The sequence below is a fragment of the Perca fluviatilis genome, chromosome 5, assembly GCF_010015445.1.
Source record: "Perca fluviatilis chromosome 5, GENO_Pfluv_1.0, whole genome shotgun sequence".
Classification (NCBI taxonomy): Eukaryota; Metazoa; Chordata; class Actinopteri; order Perciformes; family Percidae; genus Perca; species Perca fluviatilis.
Window position 1 is genome coordinate 33,459,665 of NC_053116.1, and position 11,856 is coordinate 33,471,520.

At 43.2% G+C, this 11,856-nt stretch overlaps 1 protein-coding gene across 1 annotated transcript in view; it reads right to left on the reverse strand.

Annotated features, from left to right (window-relative positions):
- The window catches only part of LOC120559567 (kelch domain-containing protein 8B-like), a 146,502-nt gene extending 135,860 nt beyond the window's left edge, over positions 1-10,642 (reverse strand). Inside the window, exon 1 of the mRNA XM_039801391.1 lies at positions 9,931-10,642. Coding sequence (XP_039657325.1) covers positions 9,931-10,321 — 391 coding nt within the window. The 5' untranslated portion in view covers positions 10,322-10,642. The remainder of the gene's footprint in view (positions 1-9,930) is intronic.
- Between the last annotated feature and the right edge of the window lie 1,214 nt (positions 10,643-11,856).

The window sequence follows — 11,856 nt, forward strand, 5'->3', positions numbered from 1 at the left end:
TGCCCCCGTCGACAGCAGAATATTGTTTAGCTTCCGTGCCAGTACTCCTGCCTGGAAGGCGTTCCGACCGCCATCTACTTTAGGTAATACACTGAAAAAAAATCTGAGCTATCCCTTTAAGGGATCATAAAAGTGCCAACAATTCCTTATCTGTGGACCATGAATATTTGTGCCAAATTTCATGGTGATCCATCCAATATGTCTGAGACACTTTTATGATAACTTAAAGGGGTAGCTCAGACTTTTTTTTTTAAGGAAAGCGTGGGGGAAAAAAGTTAGAGGATCAGTAGGATTTATCCTCTGGGGACCATGGATGCCTGTATAACATTTCATGGACAGACAGTCTTCCTTTCATACACTTGATAAAAGCTATGTTACATGATATATTAGTATGTTAATCTATTTATAATCAAATACATAAGAAATACAACCATCCAATTTTACACATTTTGTAGGTGTAGTTGCCAGTCCATGTTAAGCACTGACGGATGGAAATTGTATCCGTCAATGTGCAGTAAACTCATACACATGAGCAGCTAACATAAGTGTTTCCTTATTATTGAAAATAATACACATAACATCTTCTATCTGAGTTGTTACATCCCAGCTGGAACCATGTTCATCCTGGGATTAAATTTAGTGGACACTTTGCATGTCACAACCTGAATTGCCTTAGGTTTATAATTATTATTTAAATGAAGCAACAGGGTTCAGAAGCCACTGTTTTGCACATGCTGTTCTCTCATCACTGCTCTGCACCTCCATCGGCCTCACACCTCATCTCATTTAAATTCTGTATCCTTCAAGGGCAGCTGCAGAAGTTTCGCATTATTCACTTGCAGGCAAACCTTCTTAGATGTGACTGTGGACAGGATTCTGGATAATGGTTTCTCAAAAAGTTTTGCTCCAAATCCTGGAGCTTTGGCAGGGATATTACAGGGAACAGTGTGGTTTGTATCCACATAGAGTATAATCACAAGTACCGTCAAGTCCAGTATCCAATTGAAGCAATTTTCTATTTACACAAACAGCCATTGGTGGCCAACAACTATCGACCAGCAGACAGCAATCAGGGTGCCACACATGCAGTATACACACATAAACACACCACACACAGTGGTCATATTGTTAGTCATTTGTCACACAGATGTCAGAAGGCATCAGAGAATAACATGAACAATTGTAGGCTACTGTTTCTATAGTATCACTTCTGCAGAATTCCCTGTAGTAATAAACAATTGGGTGACATACATTTAAGATAAACAACAGTGGACATAATCCTCATAGATAAACACTGGGCCCTGCCCAGTTTTAGTGTCTGGATTCACTGGTGATTGTAAACTACACCAAATCTCTTCTTCAGGGTTCAACGCTAAGGTTTTTGTCCGGTCTGGCAAGTAAAAAAAAGAATTCTACTCGCCCAAAGTCAATTTTTCATTCATTTATTTATTTTAATCTTCTTGGCCCTCTTGGGAGCATAAGGCGTCCACCATGGATCTCCACCTCACTCTCCTCTGCGCTAAGGTCTTTACTTCTTGCCAGGAGGACCCCATCTTGGTCAGTTCATCAAGCGTGGACTGCCTCTACTTGGATTTAGGTCTCCCTAGCTTCCTCTTGCCTTGGGGATTATATTCCAGAGCTTGTCTTGCTATGTTCCTCAGATCCTTCCTAAGTGTATGACCAGTCCATCCCCACTTTCTGGATTTGATTTCAATGTGGATTTGCTCCTGGTTCATGCGTCTCCACAGGTCTACATTTGATATCTTGTTGGGGCACCAAATCCGCAGTTTGTACAGTATCTGAGACAGTTGTTAATGAACACTTGTAGTTTAATGATGATTGATTTGGTGGTTTTCCAGGTTTCACAGCCATATAGTCATATAGTGTTAAAGGCATGTCTTGCTTTGCTAATGCGCAGCTCGACATCTTTATCAGCTACTCCATCTGTGCTGATGTTGCTTCCCAGGTGTACAAACTCGACCACATCTTCCAGGGATTGCTCCTTGATTGTGATAGGTTGGTTGGTTTTGGTGTTGAGCCTCATGACCTTGGTCTTCCCAACGTTTAATCCTGAGGCCTATCAGTTTACTGTGTTCATGCAATCTGGTGGTCTTGCGTTGGATGTGTGTATGTGTTCCTGAGATCCGAGCCAGGTCATCAGCAAAATTGAGATCTTCCAGTTGCTCAAAAAGGGTCCACTGTAGTCCTGTCCTTTGCCCATCCACTGACATTTTCATTGTCCAGTCGATGGCGATGAGGAAGAGGAGGGGGGACAGTAGGCAGCCTTGACGTACTTCTGTTTTTATAAAGAGGGTGTCCGAGAGCTTACCATTTGAGGTGACTTGACCTGTGAATCCATCATACATGCATTTAATGATGTTGACCAGTTTTATGGGTATTCCATAATGTCGGAGCAGCTTCCACAGAATGTTTCTGTCTAGACTGTCAAAAGCCTTTTCAAAGTCGACAAAGTTTATGAATAGTGATGACTGCCATTCGATGCACTGTTCGACAATTAGTGTTGCAATGTGATCTGTACAGGAGTTGTTTTTCCGGACACCTGCTTGTTCTCTCCTGAAAATCTTGTCTAGTGGTTCTTGTATTCTGTCTAGGATTATTCGGCAGAGGATTCTGCTGGGGACTGAGAGGAGCATGATGCCTCTCCAGTTTTTACATTCGCTAAGTTTTCCTTTCTTGGGCTGTGACAATTAACCCCTCCTTCCAATCATTGGGAATCTCCTCTTTTTCCCAGATGTCATTTAGGAGCCCATGGAGGATATCAGTGGAGACGTTGATGTCTGCTTTCAGTATATCAGGTGGGATGTTATCCTTCCCGGTGCCCTGCCTAGCTTCAGTTTTTTGATGGCTCTCCTTATTTCCTCCTTTGATATCCTACCACAGTTAATGTCTTTTCCCGTGTCTGGGGGGAGTCTATTCAGGACCTCTTCAAAGTGTTCCTTCCAGCGCTCTAATTGCTGGGACTCTTTGGTGAGGTTTCCCTGCTTGTCCCTGATAGGCCAGCTTGTGGTCCGTTTTTTTCCCAGACAGCTGGCGGGTTATTCTGTACAGTTCCTTGGCGTTCCTTTCTCTGGCTGCTGCTTCTGCTTCCATGGCCAGCTCCTCTATTTGTGCTTTCTTGTCCCTCTTGCAGCTTTTACGGACCACCCTGTTCTTTTCTTGGTAGTCTTGTCAGAGTTGTTGTTGTCTGTCTCTCTGTTGAGTTTTGCTTTGATGTCTCGTCTAGCTTCGATCTCACTCCAAGTTGCATCTGTGACCCAATCTTTTCTTCTGGGTTCTCTGTAGCCCAGGACAGATTCGCAAGTGTTAGTGAAAGTCAATTTTTACTGACCCCTATACACATTGTTTTTCTTAGGACAAACATCAAAAAAAGTTTGAAAAAGAAAACACGTCGGACAAAAAAAGGTCAGAAAATATCGAACAAAAAATGTCAAAATCAAAATAAATACGGTTGAATACGTAAAATACGGTCAAAAAGTATCAAAAAAGTAAACAAAAATGGCAAAAAATGTAAAAAAAAAAAAAAAAGCACCAAAAGTTTAAAAATAAAAACTCAAAAGCATCAGGTGCCAACTAATTTCTTGATTGGCTAACAGCACATTCAAATCAAATGATTATGACATGATGGTGCCTGAACAGGCAAGTGGGATTTTATATTTATTGCCCGACGTGGCATTTTACTTGCCCCGGGGCCATCGGGCCAGCCCTTATTGTTGAACCCTGCTTCTTGCTTCTATAATCACGGACAACTGGAAACAGTGTGGATAAAACAATTAATTGCAAATCAATCAATCATACCCCATATATTTTCCTGTTCACACTGGAGCTGCGAAATCCCGTGTATCTCTTCTGCAGCACTCACAGAACATGAAAACATGAGCACTTGAGCTGTTTATGTTAAGCTTGTCTTTAATGGGAGTTTTTTTTTTTATGAGTGTGACAGCATCCACTTAGGAAAGTGTTTTGTCTGCAGGGCTTTAGAGCAGAACGATTCTGCTGCACTGGTTTCTAGACTGAAAGCATGTGTCGTCATGCTCATTACAGTGCACCGCAGACTGCACAGTTTCACAAAACAACATTGTTCGCTTTGGTAAATATACAGTAAATAGAGATTTTTTTTCAGACCCCATATTCTAAACATAACATATTATGAAGGTGTTGCTGAAAAGAATATGGCTTAGTTTGTTTTACTATGACTCACAATCAGACAACTTTTTTGGACTCAAGAAACAAAAGAAAATTCTAACCAGTTGATGATCCATGCAGAAGACATGACAATAAAAGAGCAGCACTGTTCTTGTATAGCAGGGTGGGCATTTAACCTGTTACAGTATAATAAAGAAATGTAAGATCAGACATTTTATTCCACCATAACCCTGTTTATATGCTAGATGCTAGTAAAATGTTTGGACAAGCAACATAGGTTAGATTTAAACTAGCACACTACCTTACAAAACTTCTCTGTTACTCAGAGGGACAATATCAGACTCGCTCTGCTGACTGGCTTTCACTTCATGTTCCACGAGCTCGGTCTGCTTGGAAAAACTGCTTTTAGTTTTAGAATCCTGGAACAAATTACAACACTTTGTTAAAATCAACTCAGTTGTGCCTCTTGGACAATTTAGAAATCTGGTTTTAAACCTGCAAACTTCTACTTGTAATTGCTTTACTTGTGCATCCTTATTACCTTAATTTCATTATCAAATCATGTTCCAATTCAGAAAGTTTTTCTGTGTTGTTTTCTGTGTTGTTCTGTTTTTTTCTCTTTGTAATTTCACTGGATCACATTGAAAATGAGGGTCGCCCCTCAATGATCTTGAGGATAAATAAAGGTTGAATAAATGCTTTATTGTTCATATTTCTCTTTTATTGTTAAAAGAGAAAAGGCTTTGAGGATGTAAAACTAATTAGTTGTATTTGGCACTGGAAACTAGTTTGACCCAGGTTGCCAGAGTTAACTTCCCTAAATTCAACACAGAGCAGGACAGAGCCACTATTGTTAGCCTGACCTGTGTATAGCATTGTAGCTTCCATGACAGCTCCCACACAGTGGATGTTCCCATCCTGAACCTGGCTTTTCCATCACTGTCAGCAGTAAGCCAGTTAAGCGGGCATGCCGACGTTTGTAGCTTACCCTACAGCAGATAAGTATTAGTTACAGTTGCTAAGCTATGATTGGACAATCGTTGTTTAGGAGAAGGGTTTAGTGAATGCAAATCACTTGTGTTTTTGAAATTTACGTCTGCACGTCAGTTTTACAGATTTGTAGTTTGGTACCTTGACTGTGATTTTACTTAATACCCCTTTAATCCAGCATGTAATGCTTGGTATGCACTGAATACAACATCCCATAAATGCTGGAAGAATCAAACTGATCTGCATTATACTCAGCAGCACCTGTGTCCTTTTTTTACCTTGTGTATGAAGTACAGCATATGGAATGAAAATTCATATCACAGAAATATTCCCTCACTTTGTCTCAACAGTAATTTGGCACACAACAGCATGCAGCCTGAGATGTAAACACAGGAAACTGCAGCGAAGAAGAACTTCAACAAGTGCATCTCACTTCTGTTCTCTCTCTGTTCATTGTGAGCTCAGTTTTCTATCAGGGCAATATTTGAAATCTTTCTTCAGCTACATATATCATAGTGCATCTTTTTCCCTATTATGGCCTGTGATCGCTTCATTTTTCTGTTTCCTTCCTCACGCTCTTCTCTCTTCCTCGCTTTTTCACGACTCTCCCTTCCTCTGGGCCAACATACACAGACAGCGTGCACTCACTTGGGGGAATGACAATTACGTCCAGTATGTTTATTCAGTGGAGGTAGCCTGTGTGACGACTGGCTCTTCCACAAGAGCTATGTTTGACATTCGGCTTAAAGCACACAAGGTAGCACACGCACAGACAAGACTGTTTTTGTTTAGATTAGATTCAACTTTATTGTCAATGTGCAGAGTACAAGTACAAAGACAACGAAATGCAGTTTGCGTCTAACCAGAAGTGCCAAAAAAAAGCAGAAAAGTGCAATGTGATATACAAAGTATAGAAAGGTGGTGCATAGGCAGGACAATAAATATATTGCAGTGTTATGAGAGCAGGATAAATATTTATGTAATATGAACAATGTATGAACAACATGTACAGATATGTGCAATGTAGTATCATTGACATTATAATAGTAGTAAGAATAATATAGATATATGCAGTGTATTAGCAGAATATATAATAAGAAAAACAGAATAAATACGGGAGTAGGTTAAATTGTCACTGGGATGCAGAGCAAGAGTTCAGTAGGGTGACAGCCGCAAGAAAGAAGCTTCCTCTGAACCTGCTGGTACGGGTGCGGAGAGACCTGAGACGTGAGTGAGGTGAACAGTTTGTGGTTGGGGTGAGAGCAGTCTTTGATGATCCTGCGTGCCTTACGCAAGCATTGCTTGCCCTGGATGGTCTTGATGGAGGGGAGTGAGGAACCGGTGATGCGTTGGGCAGTTTTTCACCACCCTCTGCAGTGCCTTCCGGTCATGGGCAGAGCAGTTGCCATACCAAACTGTGACACAGTTGGTGAGGATGCTCTCGATGGTGCAGCGGTAGAAGTTCACCAGGATCTGAGGAGACAGGTGGACCTTCTTGAGCCTCCTCAGAAAGAAGAGACGCTGGTGAGCCTTCTTGATCAGGGTATAGGTGTTGAGGGTCCAAGAGAGGTCCTCAGAGATGTGGACACCCAGAAACTTGAAGCTGGTGACACGCTCCACCTCAGTCCCATTGATGAGAATGGGGGTGTGCGTGCCAGCTTTAGACTTCCTGAAGTCCACAATGAGCTCTTTGGTCTTCTTGGTGTTGAGAGCCAGGTTGTTGTCAGTGCACCAGGATGATAGGTGCTGGACCTACTTCTTGTAGGCCATCTCATAGTTGTTGCTGATGAGACCAATTACCGTAGTGTCGTCTGCAAACTTTACAAGGATGTTAGAGCCATGTACAGGTGTGCAGTCGGAGGTGAAGAGGGAGTAAAGGAGAGGGCATCCCTGTGGTATGTCGGTGTTCAGAGTGATGGTTGAGGAGGTGTGATTATCTAACCTAACAGACTGAGGTCTGTTGGTTAGGAAGTCCAGAATCCAGTTGCAGAGGGAGGTATTGATACCCAGTTCACTGAGTTTGGTGATCAGTTTGGAGGGGATGATGGTGATGAATGCTGAACTAAAGTCAATGAACAGCATTCTCACAAAGGTGTTGCTATTGTCAAGGTGGAACAGGGCAGAGTGAAGTGCCGTAGAGATGGCATCCTCTGTGCTCCTGTTCTAACGGTAGGCGAATTGGAAGGGGTCCAGTGAAGGTGGTAAGCAGGTCATGAGATGGGCCAGGACCAGCCTCTCGAAGCACTTCATAATGATGGGGGTGAGTGCAACTGGACGGAAGTCATTAAGGCTTGTTGCAGTGGAGTGTTTTGGCTGCCTGGGCTAGTGACAGACTAAATATGTCAGTCCAAACCTCAGTCAGCTGCACAGCACAGGCCCTAAATACGTGTCTGGGGATACCATCAGGACCAGCAGCCTTGCGTGCAATAATCCTGCTCAGTGCCACACACATGTCGGTGGTGGAGAGTGTGAGGGGCTGGTGATCTGCAGAGACCACAGCCTTGATGGCCACCACCTTGTTGTCCCTATCGAAGCAGCCACAGAAGTGGTTCAGCTCATCAGGCAAGGAGGTGTCATGACAGGGGTGGTGGAGTTGGTAGCTTTGTAATCTGTGATGGCCTGGATGCCTTGCCACATGTGTCGAGGATCAGAGTTGTTCTTGAAGTGATCCTCAATCCTTAGCTTGTGGTTGTGCTTGGCTTTTTTGATGCCCCTATTCAGGTTAGCCCTGGATGAGTTATAGGCTTGAGCATCACCTGATCTGAATGCAATGTCACATACCTTCAGCAGGAGTCTGACCTCACTGTTCATCCATGGCTTCTGATTAGGAAAAGTGGTAATCCGTTTGAGGGTGGTGACACTGTTGATGTGTGAGTTGATACAGTCCAGAACGGAGGAGGCATATGAATCAATGTCTGTGTGGTAGTCCTGGGTGGCCTGAGTTGTGAACACTCTCCAGTCACTGTTTCCAAAATGCTGCTGAAGTGCAGAGTCAGCTCCTTCTGGCCACACTTTGGCTGTCCTTACTGTTGGTTTCACACATTTGATGAGTGATAAATACTTGGGCAGTAGGAACAAAGAGAGGTGATCTGAGTGGGCTAGATGGGGCAGGGGAGCAGCTTTGTATCATAGTAGACTTGTACAAACACACAACCTAATGACCATTTACAACACCAGAATCTTGGGACTGCTTAACTGCAATATTTACTAAAACTGTCAACAAGCTGTGTATCAGTAGTATGTATATAGTAGTATGTGTCAATGAACTATGGTAAACTTACCTCCATCTTACCAGCGCCCAGATCTCAGAGCACGGAGATCTGAGCGCACGCATCTCACAGATGACGCATGTTGCATCTCAGACCGAACTCAGATTAAACTGTAAAACTAGACAGCGCTCATCGAATATAAAGACAAAGATTCTGTTCCTGTATTGCCTATTTCCAACTTAAAATGTTTTCAGAAACATAATTTAGTGCACTCTTTGGCAGTACTACAAGAGTTTGTAAACAGAAAGTGGGCGTCATACATAGACTGTGTAAAAATAGGCGCCATACTGTTTCCAGTATTGCAAAAATGGAGGCTGTAAACACTTAATCTGTAAAACTAGGCTGCGCTGATCAAATATTAACCAAGATTCTGTTATAGTGTATTGCATTTTTCTCGACTAAAATGTTTTAGGAATCATGTTTCAACTACAAGATTGTATGTTACCAGCCAGCTGCTATAATGATTCTATGATGTGCTCGCATTACACCCACCAGCAGGAGGTTAGTTGTAGGTTTTCTACCTTCTGAGCGAAATGGGAATACCACAGCTCCTTGTCTCTGTTTTCTCTGTCCATGTCACACCAATTTCAAAAATGTTTATGCCATTCTACTGCATAAAAATGGCCCTTTTTAAAAAGACCCACTTTCCTGCAGCAAAATGCTTCTTTAAGCACCAGCTACATGCTTTTTGTAAGTAGCAATCGATCTCGGCGGCACTCAGGTTTAATCACAAGTGAACAGCTTCCACTCCGTACACTTGAGCAGCTTCACAGTCACTGAAAAGCTTGGAGGGGCTTCTCCCAAAATGAACAGCTAATTAGTTTACATCCCCACTTCAGAGGCATGAGTTTGTTGTTGCCGTTTTTGTTTCAAAGTCTTACAAAAAATGTCAAAGCAGCAGCCTAATCAGTTCTTAATGAGCCTGCATGAACTTTTTGGCAGTAATTGATGGGGTGAAGGCACAGTCCTGCACTGACAAATCTAGAATGAGCGCACTCCAAGCAATACAATCAAGTTCACCTGTCAAATAAAGATTGTACACATCTAATATGTAAGTCTATGTGAATAACTAATATTCGGGATCACTAGCACCCACCTCGAGACTCACGAACACCAACAATCAGCCTAGTCATCCAAGGAAAATCTGTTATTTAGGCTAAAGTAAAGAACAGGATGAAAGATGTAATTGAAAACACTACATACCCTACAAAGCCGAGTATAGTTAGCTCTGGGAATTCAGAAATGTACAAAGCTAACTCTTCCTCCACTCTTCTCTTTTTTACCAATGTGTCTCTCAGGTGTCCGACAAGTGAAGTCGCAAATATCAAACATGTCATATAACATATTCACCAACTGACCCAGACTAGAACAGACCCGATCCAACTCGGGCCAATCACGCCCAAGTCATATTCATAATCAGCTCGACAGACTTCGGGACTTTTTATTAACAACACTGCACATTTGGTATAAAAAGTAGCATTGCACACATGCATTCCAACTTTCTTACCTTTCTCCACAGCGGTGACTCCCATGGACGGCTGACCCAGGCTGGCCTTCGTCTCCCATTTGCCCTCGTCGGGGTGGTACATCTCCACGGACGCCAGCGGGGTCTGCTGCTGGTTCATGCCCCCGAGCACCATCACCTGGCCCCCCAAGGCCACGGCCGAGGCCCCCGCCCGCGCAGTGGGCAGCGGCGGCAGCTGGCTCCACGTCTGGCTCTCCACATCCAGGACTTCGACGCTGTCCAGGGGTGCGCCCGTCTCGCTGCAGCCCCCCAGCACGTAGAGCAGGCCTTCGTGGTAGACGGGAGTGCAGTAGACGCGGCGCTGCGACATGGGGGGGAACGGCTCCCAGTACAGGGACTTGACAGGACTCACCGCCATCTCCTGCACAGGCATGTCTCCAGGACAGAGAGGAGGGGACACAGCATCACACACCACGCCAGGGAGGAGGAAGAGGAAGAGACAGAAGGTGGAGTGGGGGGTGGGGGGCTCGCAAAGGTGGAACAAAACTGAGCGAGAGCAGAAGAAACAAGCAGAGGAACAAGCTTGTTTCTGTCTGTTTGAGTGACCGCCTGAACCTCTGCGTCCACAGAGGTAAAGAGACAAGGGAAAAGTGAAAGATGGATAGAAGGAGGGGGGGTAAAGAAGATAGGGATGCTAGTGTGTGAAAGATGGACAGAAAAGGGAATAAGAAAGAGCGAGGGAATGAGGAGAGTGTCTAACTCACTCCTCAGCCAGATGTCACGACTCCCTCTTTATTCAAATGTTTTATTCATCTGGCTGTTGGTGTTTTCGAGCAGCGAAGCCATCTGCCCTTCGATTCTCTCTATTCCTTTCTCTCCGGCCCTCTTCTCTCCTTCACTGCATCCTGCTGGGAGGTTATTTTGGTTAAAGTTTTGGCTTGAGTATATTCCTGGGCAAAAAGGAAAAAAAAAAAAAGCTTGAAGAGGGTGTCCTAGGGCTTAATACTTAATCCCACAAAAACCTCAAAGTCAGGAGTGGAGGAGGAGATGGCACTGGATCAAAGACCCGAGAAAAGAGAGAGTTAAGGAACACTGACCTTCACTAGTGCAATGATAATCCAAGAGAAAGCCTTTATGGCAGAGACTTTTATACCTTTAAACAAAAAGGGAATTATTCAGGGCTTCCAGTCCCCCTCAGCTGCAGCTCGGCAGTTCTATTTGCACCCTGGCGATAAAGCCTACAGGGGAAAAAAAACCTTTTATAAATGAACCAAAGTCTTTAAATGAAAACTCTACAGGAGTGTAATGACTGCAAGACCTTCTTGCATTTAATGTAAAAAAAAAAAATTCTTCCCTTAATTAAACTAGAGAACATTCAAATCCAGGAGCGTTGTTCTATGACTCGCTGTCAGACACGGGGCCTTGTGAACTGTGTCTCGTAGCTTCGGAGAGGATGAGGGTCCCTTGGTGGGTTCCAACCTGGAAAAAAAGACAACACAGGATTAGAAGAGGGATTGGAGTATACATTTAGAGCTAGAATGATAAATTTTAAATGAAGAGGGAGTTATCATTTAGGATTTATGGGACAATTATATCAGTTTGGGCTGAAAGTGATCAAGGGCAGGTGGGTTCCATTTGAATCCCCTGCTCCTGCCCCGCCCACTCCCACTCTGCTCTCCAAGTGGCCGCCATGCGATGTATGCTGTTACATAATATCAAGGAGATGCTGTTACATAATATCAAGGAGATGAGTTCCATATTTGTAACTACCCAATTAGTTGAAAATTCACAATTTTGAGTTTGCAAGGCAACCTGAACTGAACCTTTACAAACCCTTATCCATGTAAAAACAAAAACTATCAGTTAGTACAGCATTTTTTTTTTTTTTTTTTTTTTATTTAAATTTTTTTTTTTTTTTTTTTTGTTTTTTTTTTTTTTCAAAAAAAAATTTTTAAGTTTTTGTTGGAA